This window comes from Labrus bergylta, chromosome 14, assembly GCF_963930695.1.
Source record: "Labrus bergylta chromosome 14, fLabBer1.1, whole genome shotgun sequence".
Taxonomy (NCBI): domain Eukaryota; kingdom Metazoa; phylum Chordata; class Actinopteri; order Labriformes; family Labridae; genus Labrus; species Labrus bergylta.
Genome location: NC_089208.1, coordinates 13,590,534 through 13,611,525, shown reverse-complemented (window position 1 = coordinate 13,611,525; position 20,992 = coordinate 13,590,534). Strand labels below are relative to the sequence as shown.

The following is a 20,992-nucleotide window of genomic DNA, read 5'->3' as shown; positions in this document are numbered from 1 at the left end:
CTCATAATCAATCAACTCATAGTAAGACAAGTTCACATGGCTTATAATTATTAATAAAGAGTTGTTATTGTCTCATTTTTCAATAAGCTTTGACTCAGTTTAAAGTCAATATAAATAAACTATGATCTTAACACTGGTACTTGAAGATCATAATAAACTGAATTACAACAGTATTGTAAATCTGATGTTGTTCATAAAATGATGCTACTGTAGGACTAGGGATAACTCTTAAAAGAACAAATGTGTCATGCAGACGGGAAATTTTCCACAGCCACACTAGATAGAAAGAGTTATAAGCTTAAGGTTTTTGTTCTTGTTTATTTCTTTGTGTGATACATATAAGTGCAATCATTCTTTGTCTTTCAGTATGCGCGTGCGGGAGGAGTTTCTGCGCGTGCACATTTAAGAGCGATCCTGCTCATAGTGGCATGTTGAGGCACAACGGGCTCTCATACAGGGACAGGCTGAGGAAAAGGAGGCAGAGAGGGACTGGACAGAGGAAGGGACGGCGAGCAGGAGTGTGAGGACTGCCGTGTGAAGGGGGAAGAAAACAAACCTTGAAAGAGGATGAAAAAGTAGAACCACGGTCCGTCATCTCTTTCCTAAACTTTGATTCAACCACCAGCAGCAGCAGCAGCAGCAGCGGAGCTCCATGAGCGGAAAAACGAAAAGCAAAGAGGATAAAGACCATGCCGCCAAAGGTGAGTGAGGATGACGAGTTTGATACGAGCAAAGATCTAATATCAAGTTTTTTTCCTTCCTATGTAGCCACCACAAAGGATGAACATGCTGCTTGGTATTTGCTGAGGTCAGCACATTTAGCTTTTACAGTCCCCACACACCAGACTACACACAAACTGTAGGCTACATACCCAAATGCGATATCCCCTGGAATAATTGGTAATTTTTGATGTTTACAGTTCGCAAAACTGAATGTCTTACACTATCAACCTTTCACCTTGCATCTCTGTAGAACAGGAGACCTTTATTACACTGTGCTAAAGGAAACATCCAACATGTCGATCTTGTTAAACACTGAATGGAGCTATTATTTCCCAATAGATGAATTTCTGTATCAAGGATATAATTTCAGCAGCTTATACACACAAACACATTTTTTTTCCCCATTCCCTCTGGAGAGCAATAAAATTGCACCGCAATGGAAACTGGGAAACTATCATTGCCATGGAGACACAAAAAGGGTGTTGCCCGTAAGCTCACAGTGCGTGTGCATCATAATCTATGCATATGACACGTACGTACCCATTCATAAAAAAGGCAGAAATATGCTATATCCATGGATTTTAATAACAAAACACAGAGCTGTATATACTAAGCATTAGTCACAGTAGAATAAAATTAATTTCAAACACATGCTAAAACGCTTGATGGTGGAAATCTATCTAAAATTGGTATAACAAAAACACAATGGGTAGCCTAGATAATGCATCTGGAGGGGATCATACTGTGGAATCCTTGAGATTGCGGTAGGCTAATTGAATAGTTATCCCCCCCCCAAAAAAATAAAAATAATAATAATAACAATAATAATAATAATAATAATTAGTCTAATTCACCCTAAGCATCTTCATTTGCGATTGGTGTCATTAACACTGTCTGTTTACCAATGATTGAAAGTGCAGATTTAGTTCATGCGGTAAACCAAACTATCAGTAAATCTCTCTCTGTATGCCTGTATAGGTCCCAAATGAGCTGAGTTAGCTAAACACACTTGAAGTCAGCAAACACACCCAAAGATGAATAGCTTGTGAGATGTTTGCTGGAGTAATAGGATAATTACAAATCAGAAAACACTGAAAGCCCAATAATGAAATTACACAAAGACATAAAGAGTTAGATTAAACAAGGGAAGATGTTTCACAAATCTACAGGTTCTCTAGCCTACATATTATTCATTTAATAGTAGCCTACTCGTGGAAGGAGGCAATCAAGTATCAGCTGTGAAAGATGGAAACCATTTAGTAACACAGGATCAAATAGCGTGTGAACAACTTATTAAATTAAAATGAGTAGAAAGACAGTGAAAAGTGTCATCAAATGTTAGCCCAACAGTAAATAAACTACTGCACGCTGAATCAGTGAGATTTTAGCCTCCAACAGTTAGGCCACTTCTACCTCAAGAAAGTGTCTTTGTGCTGTTCTTCTATGTAGGTAAGGTCTTTATCAGGACCAACATTTGACAAACAGCGCAGTCAGTGTTGGGTCTCCATCGTATTGCTTATTACAGCAACATATATTATCTGAAACCTCACAAATAAATAGGCTAATGCACGACCCTCAACTCATACACCTCAGCCACTTGACGCTTGTCCATAGTTTTCAAACGCGACATCTTTGCCTTATTTGAAGTGCGTACAACCAAAGATGACTCATTACCGCCCCCTGTGGTTTTATCTGAAAATACATTTGGCGGGTGTTAATTCCCCCAACCGCCACAAAGGGCATCAATGAGCCAATTTCACATTGAAAACACATTTCCGCAAACAACAGAAAGGTGAGTGTTGTGCTCTATCAGTAGTATTTTGACGTTGTTTTTCGTTAGAGATGCAACAGGGTAAAAAGGACTTATGAAGAGCTAAATGTTTTAAGCATTTGTCTGATTATCCACCCTAATCTGGGCTTCAGAGCGCAATGTATTTAATTGATTTATTTATTAATAACTACATGTAATAGCCTACATAAGAAAATATATTTGAGAGTAGTGGTCAGAGTTGACACTGACAAAAGGCTCTTTGTTACTACGATTTACACGTTTTCTGCTCCAGAATAGAGCCAGTGTGGATGATACATAGCCTACAGTTTATGGATTGATATTGCCACAGTGTGTTCACTTGACACTAGTGGCTGGAAGCAGAATAGTAATAAACATTATTTATTGTAACCTTAACTCATAAAGCACATTTAAAGGATACAAACCATCACTTCAAAGCCAAGTCAATAAACAGGACGGAGTGATTTATAGGATGATAAACTTATCTGACAGACAGAACATCCCCTGTCGGTGGATCCCAACACACCGTGCACTAATTTATATGGAACTACTACACAAATAAACTACTTTTATGAGACATGATATCTGCTATTAAAGTTTACACTGGTGACTCAACACATCTTAATGGACACAGCTTTCAGTGTTTACAGTAAGAGAGAAGCAAGTATATTTCCCTTTAAGTTGAAGCAGTAACATTACAACAGAGCACCGTCATGAATCAATACTGGATATTCTCATTACATGTAATGTAATCTATACACTGCCGCAACACATTGTTAAGATATGTTTACTTTGCTGAGTGTTTTGATTTGTTTTGTATGAGCTAAAGAAGAATCACTCTCAAGACAAAGTCATGCATGCATAAAAAAAAAAAAAATGTCACTTCCATTTGTTGAATTAAACAGATACTTGGTCAGTTACTTAAAGGAACAAAAAGGAGACAGAAGTTGTAAAAATTTGTCAAGTCTGTTACACTTTTTGATTAAAATATCTCCAGCAATGACAAACTCCCTCTGGGCAGGACAGGCATTCAGGGTGATGTGTCACCTTGTAGTGTTCTGTATATAATAATGGTAGAAATAAGGATTAAGTTTGGGTAGAACAAGAACTCATTAACATCTTGTTCTTAAAGAGATTAGGTCTGTAGACGGGGATTATAACTGTTGTGTATGTGTGCGTGTGTATGCGTGTGTGCGTGTGTGTGTGTGTGTGCGTGTGTATGCGTGTGTGTGTGTGTGCGTGTGTGTGTGTGCGTGTGTGTGTGTGTGCGTGTGCGTGTGTGTGTGCGTGTGTGTGTGTGTGCGTGTGCGTGTGTGTGTGTAGGAAAAAAGACGATTCAGTATAGACACTATTGTTTATCAACCCTGATTAGGACAAGGCAGTATGGCAGTAGAGGTTAATACTACTGGACATAATGCCCATTGAAGTTTTAGTGATACAGTGTTGTGTATGTGATACATATAGTCAGGCAATAATGCACTACAAATTTTCTAATGAGCATAAAAGTCATAATGTTGATTTCCTCTCTATTTTCAATTTATTTAACAAAAAGGTTATATAAATTAAGAGGAAAACACCAGCCAATAGTTTTTCAGCAGTGCTAACAGACTGGGTCCAGATATGTTGGTCCACTGGAATAATTAAATCTTTAAGAAAATGTTAGACAAAATTCTGATTAATTTGTACAAACATTCAAATCCTGTACAACTAAAACTAAAAAAGACTTTGATGATTCCTTGAATAGCCCAGAAACATGCTTAGCGTATATCACCAACACTCACTATTTATTTGCTAGCTGATGATGTGGCGCCATCTAGTGGCTGATCATTTGAATTACCGGTAGTGAATGACAGCTGATGATATCCAAAATACTCCAATGATTAAGATGTTGGCTGCCTGCCCAGGCTATTGGTCTGGGGACCTTTGCCAAAATGTACCTGCTGCCATCTTTGTGGTCTGCTATTTCAAGCCAAAGCCACAAAGCTATTTTAGGAGGCCTCATGTGTCTGTTCAAATCTAAATGGCATTGCAGTCCAGCTGAAATAAAAGGATAACCAAAAGTAAGAAAGAAAAAGAAACGCACTCAAACAGTGACCTAGTCCAACCATCTGGTTGATCTAATAGAGTTATTTCCTGATCACAGGAAGCAATAATACATAATGACATATGTATTATATAATGGTAACAGTTTCCTGGAAAATATTGTATTGTAGCCTCACAGAAATGCATAACGCACATTTATTTTGAGCGATATCTCAGATAAAGCTTCTTCTAAAGACTTCACTTTTCAATTAGCTGAGTGTGCATGTTCTGCAGCAACATCCTGCTTCACTGCCTTCTGCAACATTTACAGCCTCCTGCCCTGCAGTATATACTGTAGACTCTCTGCAATCTGTAATAATATCTTTATCATCTCTGGATGCTGTTGTGTTTGGCCGGCTGCTTCACAGGAAGCACAACAACGTAATGGGCTCATGATAGACGGTTATGTGTGGTTGTCTAGAGACTGTGTAATCCTGGACAGACAGCTTTTGTCTGAGTGTGGTTACTATATAATGTGCTTTAATTGTGTGAACTGATGATAGCCTAAGGAACCGCAGAGAGATGGGCTATAGTGCAAAGCTATGAGGTGTGCGTTTTTTATATATGTGTGGAAGCTGAGTAAGCTTGTGTCTATTCCAAACGTCATTTTTAAATCACATTCTTAGAATTTTCAAGGTGCGAGTTTGGGTAAATGTTTTTTGGGGAATAGAGCGTCACCATGCAATTAGTGTCCACTGAAGCTATTTAGCTTTAAGACTTTTTAAATAATCTCAGAATGGAAACATGAGTCAGGCTATAATATCTTTCAAGTTCTTTATTGAGTCCACATTTTCCTGTCAATGTGACTAAGGATTCATTTTTACTTTAAGATAACATAATCAAAATGGGTTTCACATGGTGATGATACCGTGATTGTTTTATGTATTTGTTTAGCAGTAAATCACATCACAAAGGCAGACAAGATTGTCATATTAAATTCCTACCTGTCCAGCATGTTGCAGCTTTTACAGAGGTCTTCTAAGAGTGGTTGGTTCATCAAACAAAAATAATTTGAACCTTTTTGATGAATATTTTCTGTTATCATTTAAAGAAAAAATCCAAAATTCCCTACTACAGTTTCTCAGCATTGAACCCTGCAACAAGTTAAGTCCTACACATAAATAAAAAAAATAGCAATGGGCTGTATTGTATGTGCCATGGATGACTTTGGTTTTATATTATTTTTGTCATGATGGAGGGGACTTTGTTAAAGTTAGGTGTAGTTGGGAGGCCAATAGAGAGTCCTCACTGTGTGAGAGCTGTGGAAATGTGTGTTTCCTGACAGGTAATCTGCTGTAGTGGTAGACTGTAACAGATCTGTTATCACACGCTTGCACTGTGCCTCCTGGATGGCTCCTTAGATTTGGCTCCCTTCCTCTCTTGTTGTGCCAGATCAGCGGGGCCTTGAGATGAATCATTAATGACCGCTTCCAAAGGCCTAATGGCCTCTAATGTTCTGTAATGATCTCCCGTCAACGCCATGTGCGCGGCCTTAATGGATCCAATGCCGTGGAGAATTGTCTACTTTGAACTTCAGTGATTCTTCCTCTTTTCGTCGGGCAGCGTACAACAGGAAGTACGAAAAAGTCGCGAGCACAAAGCTCCGGACCTCCACGGGCGCAGCATGACTTTCCCTCTCCGACGAGCCACCTCAGGTAGGACCGGGGGGAAACGATTCAATGATCAGTGTTAATCCGGGATTTTGGTCTTCTGTTACAAAATCTTTGCGGGAAGTTAGCCAACTTTTAGTATCTTGGGAGTGCGCTGTTGCAAGAAAGAGCGGTGAACCTATCATCAGGTTGACCCTCCAAAAGGACCTTCTTTAATCTCTGATTAGATGTTTTACATGTGTTTCAGATGAAGACAGTTTTCGACTTGAAAATTTACTCAAAATATTGAATGATCTTTTCGTGTCTGTCATGCAATTCGTTTGATTAAAGTTAGTTGTCTACATTTCTGTTTTCAAAGAGTTTTAAGCGTGTCGCTCTGTCCATGGTGCTGAAAGCAGCACCGGGCGCGCCCTTCTGCTGCACACGGTTAAATAAATACATCAAATAACATCTCATAGACGCACAATCCATTTAAAGGATGGGCTTGATTTATTATTGGCAAGTGATTTCAGAAATGTAGAATTTGCTCTTGAATGAATGCAAATTTCACAACTTTGAAATCATTACTGAACTAAAGAGTAAAAAAAAACAACAACAACAATATTTTGGAAGTACTGTTTAAATAATTTACACCAAGCCTGCAGAGCACCTGTAACAAAGCCCCAGCTCTTTGCGCTCTCTTTCAAGCTCCATGTCGGCCCTCAGGGCGAGTTCTCATATTTTCTCCTCTAACAAAATAAGACTTACTATTTAACTTGTTTTCCTCAAATCTTTAAACAAAGATGCCCAAAAAAATATTTCAAATAAAGCGTAAATATATTTCCGTTTCACGGTTTTTAAAGGCATGTATCATACGGTTCTTTGCTGCTTTCAATAGGTAACACTTTCTAAAGTCTCAGTGGTTTCTGCAAAGTGTGTAACTGATGTAATTACAGCAGCGTGGTTGAACTCTAAATCGCTTCATGGTTAGGCTGAGATCCACACACATACAGTAAGGACTCTCTCCGGGTGTCTGCGGTGAATACACTCTATTTTTCTGCGTCAGGATTAACTCTCTCTACTCCAAGTTATTTTCCTCACATGTCTCTCTGCCTGTAGGGGGCACAAGAGCTCCAACCAAACATCATTGAAGTTTTTACCCACTGGGTGCAACAGCTTAAATGTATCTTTTATTATTGCTATAACTGCAACATTCTTTCAGGCGTATTTGTTTATTTACACAAAAATACTTTAAAGTGTTTATTCAGTAGCAAACCAAGGCTTTGTATTGTTTTTCAATCTTGAAAACAAATCCTGAGGTAATACTAGTTTTTTGTTGCTTTGTTTTGGTCCATCATTCAATTTTGTCTTTGATTTCCTTGTTTTCTATACATACTTTGATTACTAATTTACAGCAAATGGTTAGAATTTGCAGTTTTATTTGGTACATTTTCCCTGCAGCTTGTATAATGAAATTGGGTTTCCTTATTTTGTGTTGTCTTGTGCTTTTAGGGACACGTGGTTTGGTTTTAAAAGATGTCATAAATGAATGATGAAGGAAAGGGCTTAGCTTTCATGCATTTCATTACAGTGGTTTTAACAGGTTTGCTCTCATATTTTGATGTTTTAGATGACATAATTGATTAGTTATGAAATCATTTATGGCTGAAGTATCCCTGCAATTTCACAGCTTGAGCTTCACAATCTCACAAAACTACGTTTATCAGCTCATTTATATGGGGCTTACCTTCTCAGAAGGCTCCTTCTCGGTGACCAGGTCCCGACCCCAGCTTCTGTCCACAGTTCATCACTCTCCCCTACAACCACTGCCTTTATTTCCACAGTGGACTGCAGCACACTGAGTTCACCTCCGCCTCAGTTGTCTAATTTACTGCTCAACACATCCTCCTTCATCTCTAGCCATCGATTTTCCCTCACTTTTCCCACAGTGGAACAGCATGCATCGTCTGTGCCTGCTGCTGGGCGCCAGGTGCTCACAGCTCGACCTCTGCTGTGAGTCTTCATCCACCTCCTTGTCTTCCTCTTCATGCAGAACCACTTGGAGTTTCAGTTGCCATGCGCCAACGTAGCTGTCTTTCTCTGACAGCTGTGCAGCTGTCTCCTGTGGGGGCTGCCTGTGGCCAGTAGACATGCATGCATGTGTGAGTGTGTGTCTGCCCTGAATGCTAAGTGAACATTGAGAAAAATGCCACAACTCATCCACGCTGAAGTGCCGCTCTGTTTTTCACCTTCTCCTCTCTCGCTGCAGCTTGTCAGCAGGAGTGAACCTCTGCACCAAAATAAGAGAAGAGCCCCTCCTTTCGCCCTCCCTCTCTATTTTCAATTTCTCTCCCTCTCTCACACTCTCACCAACTCTCTCTTTACTCAATTTCTCTCTCTATATATATTTCTTATTCTGTACATTCTTCCCTCCTAATTTTTAATGAATCTTTTTTATCTCTATCTCCATTCTTCTTTCTTCCTCTACTCAGTCATTTTCTCTCCCTCCTGCCCTCCTGCTTGCTTGCCTCTTAGATTTGTCCTTCCCTCTTTCATCCATCATTATTTTTTCCCCAATCTATTTGTAGGTTGTATATTCTATACAAGCTCTCTCTATCACTCTCACATACACAACACACTCAATATCTCATTTTCTTTCTCCTGCCCCCACCCCCTCTTTCCATTATTTCGACTCTCATTCATTCACCTGTCTGTCTTCTAGCTCTCTCTCTTTTTTTCCACAGTTTTTTTTTCATTCACTCCTCCTCCTATAATACATCCCTCTCCATCACTCCCTCCCCTCCTCCCATTGTCAATCTCCCTGCCTATCACACATCAGTATTCGGTTGAACATGTAAATATCATGCCACGTGGGGCTCAGGGTTACAGGTGCCATATGAAAAAGAATCAGCCAAAATTCACCTCTTTTACACCCTAACGCACACATCCCATCAGAAGCCCCCACCCACCCCCTCTCTCTTCTTTCTCCTCGGGGCGGGCAGGGAGGGCTGCAGCAGTTTTATGAACGGCACGGCTGCATCATGATCCCTCTCCTCTCTCTGAACCGGCTCCGAGCTGTTTCATTGACAAACATTCCGGTTGCTGCATTTGTGTCACGGAGCGCGTCGAACCACGGAGCAGCACCGGGGGAGCGGCGCAGAGCGGCAGCAGCTGCAGTGAGCAGCAACAACAAGCTCCAGTGTCGTTCAAACCAACGTCCGTAAGCTGTTGATTCGCCGCTTGGACCCGGGACTAGATCCATCTGCAGGCAGCTCCCCTCTTCCGGGACAGCCTGAAGAATCACCTGAGGGGGGAAGCAGACAGCTTTTGCAACTCAGAACCCTTTGGGGGGGGTACATGAGGCGGCGTCGTTAAGGCTCGCACTCTGGCACATTACTGGATTTGTTTAACGACTTCCTTGAAGCACCTGGACGCACTGGTGATGGAGGATTCTGGACGGCTTTTAAAATCACTGATATCTGCGAGACTGCAGCGGACGGTGTGTGATGCGAACTGAGCCGTGGGTGGCGTAGACCTCCACCCCGTTACCCCCTAACGCCTTATCCGCGACCCCCACTTACTCTCCAACCGGGACGCACAGCCTTGCTTCGCTCCACCGTGGGAACATGTCCCGGGCAGCGGCGATCGCCAGCTCCCTGATCCGCCAGAAGCGGCAGGCGAGGGAGCGCGAGAAGGCGAACGCGTGCCGCGGCGGCGGCAGCCCGAGCAACAGCAAAGGCACCAACGAGAAGCCGAGCAAGCTGAACGTGTTCTCGCGTGTCAAATTGTTTGGATCAAGGAAGAAACGGAAGAGAAGGCGACCTCCAGGTTTGAGAGAGATGGGCTTTAACAAACCCCACCAAATCATCATCACCACAACCACCAGCAGCAGCACCATCATCATCACCTCCACCAACCAACACCATTTTCTCCCATTATTCAGCCTGCTCCTTCATCGCTTCATTGACACTCTCCTGTTGCATGAAATCACAAACATCACATGTAAACAACTTTTTTTTAAGGTCTATTGCAGTAGTGTGTGTAGCTGATGAAGATTTTGGATAATCGACATTCTTACTTCAGCATATTCATGAGCTTGTATTATGCTACATACCTTATACAATGTAAGATTGGACTTAAGTGTGTGCCACAGTGTACAGTGTACACTGTTAAGGGTCCAGTGATCGATTCCAGGCCCAGAAGGCCCGGCTGTGATGGAAACAGCTTCTCTTCTTCTGACACTTCCGGCTTCTTGCAGACTGCTGGTTTTGGTTCATATGATCACATGACTGTATTAAGGAATGAATGCAGTCAATGTTTCTCATCTCCTCTCCTCCTCTCAGAGCCCCAGTTGAAGGGCATTGTGACCAGGCTCTCCAGTCGACAGGGCTTCCAGCTGCAGATGCAGCCTGATGGCACCATTGATGGGACCAAGGATGAAGATAGCACATATGGTGAGTCCCACTCTTTGCCTATGATAATTGAGTCAATCAAAAGGTTTCCATTTTTCTCATTTTTAATTTTTTTTGCCAACTATTGCTTGGGTTGCAAATACAAATTTGATTGATGTTTCCCTATCGATACAAATTTTGAATAACTTTCTCAACAAAATTATTGATTTTGTATTTGCGAACATTATAAAAGCTTGGACGTCTGAGAAAAATGTGTATAATAATGCCCCAAGGCCAGGTTGATGTCTTTTTTTTATCTGACCAACAGTTCAAAACCAAGTTCAAGTTCACCAGTTCAAGATTCATAATTAACTAAAATATGTTGCAAAACAGGCATAACATCTTCAAATTTTAGTTACAGGAACTAGCAAATGTTTGGTATTTCTTGTGCAGAAAAATTGCGGGAAAAATGAAAACTACTATTACCATGGAAGAATAATTTTCTGTCAATAAACAAATAAATGAATTAGTGCTAAAATCAGCTTTAGAAAACTAAACCTACCAAACAAGTGCTTTCTTTCCGGCAAACAAATGATGGCGAGCCAAGAAGTTAAACACTCTTAAATGTAGACTAGAGATTGACACAAACCTTCCTTTTGATTCTACAGCAGAGCTACAGCAGAGCATTTTAACATGTTGAAAGCTCAATATCCAGCAAGGTGTAATTTAGTTCAATTCCCATTTGCACACTTTACTGTTATCATCCGAAACCAATTCAAATCCAATTTAGTGATAAACTTCACCCTGCGGACATCTGTCTGATGTGGAGGTTTAACTCAGACATTCACTTGACAACATGTCAAGTGTTCATTTAATTAGTAAACCAGTGCAGGCTTTCCTCCAAAGGTCAGGTGGCAATCTATCCGTGTTAAATGTTTCCTTGTTAAAGAACTCAATAAAGGATCCACAGGATACATTCCAGCGTTCAAATGTGTGACCTAATGAAATAGACCAGGTTAAAGTGAACCAATGAAAACAATACATTTCCCTTGCCATATCCAATCTTTTCTCTCTCACGCACAAAAACTCACAGGCTACAATGTGTGATGGATACAGCTAATGCACTTCTGCTGTCGTGGACGGCAATCACTCTCCTTCGGGTGAACAGTTGGTGTTTTCAGCGTCACTCATTAATCTCTGCCACTTCTCAGGCCACCAACTATTGTGTGAAAACAAATGAAAAAGCAGCTCCTAATGATGTGTCCTCTTTAATTACATGATTACATTGTGTATACATCATGTAAACGCCCACCAACATAAAACCAGCCGACCATAACTGGATTTAAATGGTAATCCATGTAATCCAGTATCAATTTAACCAGTCATTATAAAAAACATGGTTGGCTAAATAAATATAATTAAACAAGGCAGTGAGTCATCAAACTGTCTGAAATAATTACGCCTCTGCTACTGAGCTTTTACTGTAAAACATATAAATCATTTAACTGCTTGTGCTCACTGAATGCAAACCACAGGGGGAAATAAAAGATACGATCCATAGTATTAATGCTATGATGTAATCTTTGGATGAACCCCAAACAAAGTTTATCTTTAAATGCGCTTTAAATCCTTTATCACATCTCTGGAAAATCCTTTAAATTAGACCTTTTTATGAAAACAAAAAAAAAAGAAGATTTTGCAGTCAGTAGCTGAAGCCCCTTTCACACATGCTCTGCTCTACTGAAAATTTCCCCACATTTTTGGGGTGGGGTGCATTTGTGGTTGTGGTCACATTTTTTATCTGGACATTTTTATTGCCAACTTCATACTATTTCATGCTCACCTGTTTATCCTTTTCACACGCTTTGTTTTTACTGTCATTAGAGGGTATGCATATGACATCACAGTAGGCGGGAGTCACTGCAATAACTGCCAGTGACTGGCAGAAAGCTTGTACTGGTGTCAGGAATCAGGAGGGAGCGAGCTGTAATGTCTTTTTAGTAACATTATGTTAATAAGGCCACAGGACCAAACCATGCAGGAACAGTAGTACTGAATACAGCCTGTGTACATCGCATCGCAGAGCCTTCATGCATTCAGTTTGTGTTAAATATCATCTGAGCTCACTCTGGTCTCCCTCCCCTTGTTTTTACCTGTTTTTTTAAGGGAAAATTAAGAGCTTAAATATCAGCAGATGATACAGTAATAGAATGAAGATGACTCAGCATCTAAGGACAACAGATCATGGTTTTATGCTTAGACATAAAACCCTACAAAGTCTGATGAGCACGGCTGGTTTCACAGCGGCAGATAATAAAATCCATATATATTTATCACAGATGAAATTAAATCAGTAAATTAACCAGACTTCTATTTTGTCAGAAACTGAAGTTTTTCCACGTGTTTTTCATGAAGTGAAAGCATCCGACCTGATAACAGTTCCTCTTTATACTACTGAAATAATATAACGTTTAGTGTTGTACTGTGTGAAGTTGTCTTATTAGAATAAACGGGAGGTAACAGCAGTTTAACAGGGGCTAAAATGGAACTGGTTTAAACTCAAAGAAAGCCTGGCTACGTTGAACTCAATTTGAACTGCTGCTGTGTGATAGACTAGGCCTATACAAACAGATTCAGCAAACATAGAACGATTGCGGAAAACTAAGCTACAAGAAAAACTGATCACTGAAATACAGAGAGACAACTGGATCCCTGCACCCTGACTATCTGAGTTTATCATCCATCACTGATCAAACCGGGCTAACATCTTTGCTTCGTTTAGTTCCCTGACTTTGAAATCAGGTAGGCTGCATATAAATGTGAGAAAACATAATTTCTGACCACATGTCAATGTCCACATATATTAAATAGTTGTACTACTTTGTTGTACTTCATCCCCCCCCCCCCCCCCCCGTCCAACAGTGAAAAATACCCAGTTGTGAGGGACATTATGTGAAAGGGCAGCTTAGGAAAATGTTGCATGCAGGCTGTGCTTAAAATGTCAATGAATTTTCAGGAGTGCATATGTAGAAAGGGGCTTATATTATAGTTTGGCCGGTGCTTTCCACCTCTTTAGCTCTCCACACTCACTGACAGTTTTGCAGCCCACTCAAACACGATTTGCTTTCTACAAACAGACACCAGAAGGCCTTCATACCAACATTTTGTCCCTTGTTTACAGATTCTGCATTCATACGCAGATATCTGTTTACAGAGATCATGTTCACTGTAATAAGAGCCCGAACAGCTTAACGATGTTTAACTAACTTATGTCTCTGAGTTGTGCTGTACAAACTGTCTTCTTTAAAGCATCTTGACACTACAGTGTCAATACGCCTGAAAATGTCGGCTGCACTGTACATGCTCTTTATCTTTGATTATGTAGAGCCATATCACAACAACGTAGACTGTACTCTTTGTTATGTTATTTAAAGAGAACCAGCTTCATCCACATTCTGAAAAGATGAGTTGATTGATTGTGAAGTAGGACAAATATCCTACCACGTTTTTGATCACTACTTGAGTCACTCGTCAAGTAAAATGTCAAACTCACTTTAATTTCCCATGCTCAAATTGTTTTTTTTATCTTCAATGTAATTATTTGGTCAAGAAGTGATGGACATTTTAACAACCTTTTTGTCTTTATAGTTCCATTTTATTGATAAAAAAAGGTTATTCAAATCAATGGAACAGAAAGTGACTGATTGGTTTATAGTTTAAATAAAGATGTTAGAATAGCTGCAGCTCTGCCTCTTGGCTCTTCTGTTGATACTTTTCCTTCCTCTGCCAAGTGTATACATAAACCTGGCTTTGCTGCGTGCCTGATGAATGTTCTTATCTTTTTAATCCAACACATAATACCAGTCTCTTTATCACTCGTGTAATTCTGTAGCCTCGGTCCCTGAGATGCCTTGCGATAAAGCTTCTCTGAGGCAAAATGAAGGTGTCAACAAACCAGATGCTACATTGATATTGATGAGGATTTTTTTCTTCTCTCTTTTTCCCTCTGGCCTGTTTGTTTGCTGTGCTTGATTGTGTGTATTGTGTGTGTGTGTGTGTGTGTAGCTGTGTTCAACCTGATCCCAGTGGGGCTTCGTGTGGTGGCCATCCAGGGCGTCCAGACCAAACTGTATCTGGCGATGAACAACGAAGGCTTTCTCTACACCTCTGTAGGTCACACACCATCACGACCATCGTTATCATCTTCACCATTAGGAGCCAATAGAGATTAAAACCTGGTCTTTGTGTCGGGTTGAGTTATGAAGCAGCCTCTCTCAGTGTGACCACTCTCATTATCCTCCTATCATCACATCAATACTTTAACTACAGAGCTGCCTCGTGAGTCAGCTGCCACAGGCTCTTATAATCTTTTGTCTGAGCCTCCCTCTTCTGCCCGCTGATACTGTGGCCTCGCAGGATTGATTTCAGATCACCCTCCAGCCTCCTTTTGTTTATCTCCATACACATATTCTTTGATAGAAAGATTACTCTGTGTCCTTTTGCAAACAGCCCCTTGAAATGTGTCTTTCTGCTTTTCTTTTGGCTAGATTTACAAATGCATCCCCGCTGTGCATATATCTTCTCAGGCCGGTCAGAAGGCGGTGTTGGCTACAGTAAGCTGCATTAAGTGCTTCACTTTAGCTCCTGAGCGGTGGTGGTGGGTGGTGTAGAAGCAATAACAAAAGAGAATCAACAAAAATAACTCTTGGAGCAATCTAAACCAGCATGTAAGGCGAAAAGATGAAAACTAACAAAGAGGAAATAGAAAACTGACACACAGCTCGATGTAATAACAACCAGGCACGTAAACAACCACAATAACCTGACCCGTCATGTTTGGAAAAAACTTGCTTCAGTCACAACACTGATGTCACTTGTTTTTAATCTTCACATCTGATATTAAATGATACGCACAAGGTGCTTTAATCATACACACACACAAAAAAAACTTAATTAAAATGCCTACAGGATAAATGGTTGATGTAGAAAAAGAGTATTTTTTTCTGTATCTTTCCTGGGCACCATCCTTCTCTCACTGGGCTGGTTGGTATTCAAGGGAGTAGCCGGTTGCCATGGAGATGCAGGAATAAGGAAATGCAAATGTCAGCTGTCCTAAGTTGGTGCAGTTTGTTCTCCGAGACTCCAGCCTGGCCGAGATAATGATCCAAAGAGATGGATGTATATACTGATGGAAGAATGATTAAAAACATTAGAATGGAGTTGATATTATAAACTCAAACCTATTTTTTTTCTACTCCTCCCCTGCAGCTAATACTCTCTCTCTCTCTCTTTACAACTACTACATTACCCTCATGTCGTCTGTCATTCGAGATCTGTTCTTCAATGTGTCTTTTTATCTCCTCAGGAACACTTTACCCCAGAGTGTAAGTTCAAGGAGTCGGTGTTTGAGAACTACTACGTCACCTACTCCTCCATGCTGTACCGGCAGCAGGCCTCAGGTCGGGCCTGGTACCTCGGACTCAACAAGGAGGGCGGGATCATGAAGGGGAACCACGTCAAGAAGAACAAGGCAGCAGCACACTTCATACCCAAACCGCTCAAAGGTGAGACCACAAAGGAGATGAAGCACTAAAGCACTGAGCTAGGACAAACCAAAGTTAGGAGTGAAATTATACACACAGTTATAAACAAAAAAACGCTACAGTTTCTCTCTGGCATTTAAGGCCCCCTCTTTTTTTTGTTATGTTACTTCATCTGTATGTTTGAAACTCACATTTAAGAATGATTTTGTCCTCATCTTAAGTCTGGGTTAACAAGAGTACAGCTTAGTGTGAACTTGTCATGGCCCAGTATGTCACTAATAGACAGGAGAGGAGATGTTTTAAATGTGATAGTAGTTTAATGAATGTATTCTTAATAAAACACGTACAGTATCAGATTCATTAGAATTTAAAACAGATAATCTAAAAAAAAAAAACCCTCCCTTTAAAAAAACAAGGATTTTTCCACGACATGAATTATTCATGTAAAAGATAAACAGTGCCCAGAGTTACAACAAAGGAACAAAAATCCTTTTCAGGAATTATAAACTAAAATTAAAAAAGAGTACTCCAAAAATTAAGCAGTGCAGTAACTTTCTTGAACGTAGAATAGACGATGCTTTTCAACAATTTAGAAATGTAAAAGTTGTACAACAGAATCAGAGATCATCTTCCTTCATGCAGCATGCATTGTTACACCTCGTCAAAACATGGCAACTGTGTTCATAGAATAAAACAAACAGGTCAGAGATGATCCTCTGTTATTTAAGTAGCAGTGGGCTGATAAGATTGTGTCTTTATAACACCATGACCCAAATATTCAAGCTTGAAAGTTTCCAGACTCTAAAAGGGAGCATGATTCAATAGACACCGTTCTATGCAATTCTTAAGGATACCTACTCCCCACAGACCCATAAGGCATAAGAGCCGAGCTCTGCCTTCTTAAAATGAGTGAGTAAAAACAACAACAAAGGGCAGAAAGGTTCTCACTGAAATAATCAAAGTTGTGGCAATATTTGCTTTAATTTGTCTGTCCTCGTATTTTCCAATCTGTTGATGTTCTGTGGTCCACAGTAGAAATACTGAGGGGGGAAACAAACAGGTTTTCTGGTCTTTTAAAGCATATTTAGAGGGGATCTATGAATTTTCATGATTGATGTCAATTTAAGACAAACATCCTCAATTACTGTTTGAAATATTCAGCCCTGAAAACTAATAGGCTCCATTAGGACTCAGTGTGTGAGCTTGGAGGAGATTTGATCGACAGTGGCATCTCCCTGGCATCATGACAATAAAAACATCACAGTTATCAGACTCTCTGCCTCTGGATGGGAAATACATTACCCCACATCTATGCAATAGATCCGCTCACACGTCAAACCAGACTGAAAAACACGGATTCTGCCTCCTCTTATATGATGAACCAAAATTTCTGTCTCATTATTTGTGTAAAATCCTTTCACTGATAGCTGAGGGAGCTGTGAATTGTATCGCTGCCTAAAATGCGTTGTTTGTGCTCAAGATGTAAGTGTTACATATCAATCATAATGAATCAGTAACAGTATTACTCATGTTCTTGAGACCTTTTCCTATTTGTTGGAGTACAGTTTACTTTGAGCTTACTCAAAACTCAGACTATCAACTGTTAAGAATCTCCGAGCATTATCAAAATGTTCTGCTTGGAAGAACATCAACCGCCTACACAGTTTGTGAATATGTAATATTATATTATGTGATTTATCCAACAGAGACCTGGCTTGTATATCCGTTTGTGAGTACATGAGTAAAAGGATTTTAGAAATAGAGTAATGAGGAAAAGACCTAAAAAAACCAAGAGATCGGATCAGTTTGCTTTTGAATAATATTTAAACATTCATAATGATTACTGTGATGCTACAGGCAGGCTCTAAAGACCTATTATATGCTGCCTGCTCGACACTAAAAAGCAGACAGCACAAGAGTAAGAGAGCTGGTGAAGTCAGTGTAGCATTTAGCATCTAAACAGCCAGATATTTCCCTAAGGAGATAGTAGGCACACAAACAAAGCCAAAGAGAGCAATTATTGGACTTACATTCATTAGATGGACACAAACAGGACTGCAAATGAATTCTACTTGTGCTCCAAACCTGCTGGTTGTGTAATTAGACTTTTTTAAAGGTTCCATCTTAACGGACCAGTCAGTGAGATTTATGGACAAATAAATGTATTGATGAATTTAGCATTCTTGGATTTATATTTAAGCACCTGAAAATATAAATAGTTCATCTTTTGTTACTCTTTATCAGTGGTTCTCAACTCGTCTAGCCTCAGGACCCACCACCACCTCCTTAATGGGAAATTAGGACCCAGTCCGATTTATTTCATGAAAAAGAATGCAGTTTAGACCTCAGATGGAACACAATGTGACAGAACAGAAAGACAGAACAAAACAAACATGTTTTGAAACCATCAGTCAATCAATCACATCATAGATTTTTTTTTTGCAAAAAGAAAAGAAAAAATTCGGGCACACATTGGCGACCCCCTGAAAATCGTTCTGCGTCCCACTTTTGGGTCCCCAACCACTAGATAGATAGATAGATAGATACTTTATTGATCCTGAGGGAAATTCAAAGCATCCAGTAGCAGGTTACAAGACGTAGAGGACATGAAACTCACCAGTTGCGAACCACTGCTTTCTTATGACGTCCTTTTATCAACCGGGTCCTCCTCTACTTTGTATGCCTTGTCACACTGCCATGTTTCTACAGTAGCCCATAATAGACTAACCAAGCACTGACTCTAGAGAGGACCAGTCATTATTTTGGAAGATTCAGTGCCATCATGTTTCTCAGTTATCAGTTTGATTATGTACACAAGGTTGCTGCTAGGGGCCGCTAAATTCATCACTTCTCCTTAAAAAGGTGATAAATATGATTGTTCCATTACAGGTTGCTCTCTATGCTTCCAAAAAGGCAAAACATAATTTGGTATTAAAGGTTTAAGAACAGAAAAGGAATATGTTGTCTTTCTGAAATAACCATTTTGTTCAGTGTTGTTTATTCAGTCCTGTCAGTTGAGAAAATTCTAACTTGTATTTTGTGTGTGTGCGTGCAGTGGCCATGTATAGGGAGCCGTCTCTCCATGACCTGACAGAACTCTCAAGGTCAGGCAGTGGCACACCAACCAAGAGCCGCAGCGCGTCGGCTATACTTAACGGAGGAGGGAAATCGCCCAGCACCAATGACTTATCCTAGCCCCTAACAACTCACACGCACACTCACACATACACCTACACACTCACACACACATGCACACTTACAGATCTCAGGCCGACATGCCCACACATCAAGCTGGTGAGGGGCAAGAGGAGGAGGAAGCGAGGACAGGAATGTGTTCTTCCACTTCACGGAGCCCACTGTGACTGACTGTGATGTAAATAAATCAAGGACAATCAATCGACCTGGCACTGCCGCTCTGGTCTGCAGAGGGACAGGACCTGCAGAACTCTTCCCTCGACTCCTCTTCCTGCTGTATAATAACCAGAGAGAACAAGGGAGCGAGGTCTTACAAAACAGCGTGATAGATAGAGTCAGTCAGTCAGTCACATAAGTGCGATAAACAGACTGTTACAGAGAACCAAAGAGTACAAGTATTAACTAAGTTACTGCTGTGAAAAGGCAAGAGGCAGGAGAGATAGACAGCGACAAAGGAAGGAAAGAAGTCCTTATCTAATCTACCGTATGCTATGTTTACACAGAGCTCATGGGGTTAAGTCATAATTTTTAAAAATGACAAACGTATCCTTGTACACTTACAAGGACTGATCATTTGTTTGCATGCAGGTGCGCCTGTGTGAGAGCGTGTGTGTGTGTTGTGTGTTGTGTGTGTGGGCAAACCAGAGCGAGTGTGCGCGCACGCATGTGTCCGGGTCGGGGGGCGGCGGGGGGGGGGGGGGGATTTTACCTTTTTAAGATCTGTTGTATATCAGACAAACCACCTGAGGGCTTTAGCAGGTTAAAAAAAAAGGTTTACTGTATATGCTTCCATGCTTACTTCTTACAAGCAATGCTGTTTTTTCTCTTTCCGTTTGTTGTTGTTGTCCCTTGCTGTTTGTTTGTTTGTTGTTGCATGGAAGCTTGTGGACCCCTGCTCAGTAGCAGCATGCCGAGGGTCCTTTTTTTTTTTCTGGTCTTACGTGTTCCTGACCAAAAGAGAACACTAGTGAGCCAACAGTGTCGTACCAGAACACTAGTGAACTTATAAACCTATGAGAGGAGTGGGAACACTGCTGGACCAATAGTATTGCACCAGAACATGAGTGGACCAATGGTGTTGGACCAGAACCAGAACCAGTTTAACCAATGCGAGCACAGATTTACTTAATATTTTGGTTCCTACTGTGGACAAACTAGAAATGCACTAAATAAACTATTTCTAAAGAAATTCAGAGTGTCTTTGACTTGTTTTGTTTATTTTGTCTTCATGATGTTGTAATTAAATGCCATGTATTTTCTTTTTTAATAAAACTGGAAACTGTCTGTCTAAAGCAGCTGCTTTACTGCTCAAGTCAAATGTGCAATTGTTTTAAGTAAGGCTTAATAATGAAAACTTTGTTTTGTAATACTTCTCTCTCTCTCTCTCTCTGCATGCAGACTGTGCTATATACAACATTATAATACTCCTTTCACTTCCATTGTGTTGAAGGGAGACCAAAATGTAATCATCGGAAATATAAATTTGTACTTGACCAAACATTGTAAAAAGATTTTAGAGTTTTAAGTACTGTATGTAATGTACATATACTGCAGCTGGTGCAGCTTCACCTGAATAAAAATGAATAGCGGACAGTCATGAGACGGCTCTAAACACACAACACACCACTAGATGGCGCTTCAAGTGCAGATTTCTGATCCTGCTGTTGATTTCTTAGTTTA

At 40.4% G+C, this 20,992-nt stretch overlaps 1 protein-coding gene across 3 annotated transcripts; it reads left to right on the top strand.

Moving 5' to 3' along the window:
- The first annotated feature begins 406 nt into the window (after nt 1-406).
- fgf13b (fibroblast growth factor 13b) lies at nt 407-20,905 on the top strand. 3 transcript variants are annotated; one of them, XM_020657054.3, is made up of 5 exons: nt 407-701; nt 10,527-10,637; nt 14,640-14,743; nt 15,940-16,138; nt 19,173-20,501. In XM_020657054.3, the coding sequence occupies exons 1-5, from the start codon at nt 653-655 to the stop codon at nt 19,310-19,312; spliced, it is 603 nt and encodes a 200-aa protein (XP_020512710.1). In that variant the 5' UTR covers nt 407-652; the 3' UTR covers nt 19,313-20,501. The 3 variants fall into 3 exon arrangements, with proteins under 3 accessions (XP_020512710.1, XP_065819299.1, XP_020512709.1); XM_065963227.1 differs by lacking the exon at nt 407-701 and adding an exon at nt 5,692-6,249; XM_020657053.3 differs by lacking the exon at nt 407-701 and adding an exon at nt 9,221-10,011 and having other exon boundaries at nt 19,173-20,905.
- Nucleotides 20,906-20,992: the final 87 nt, after the last annotated feature.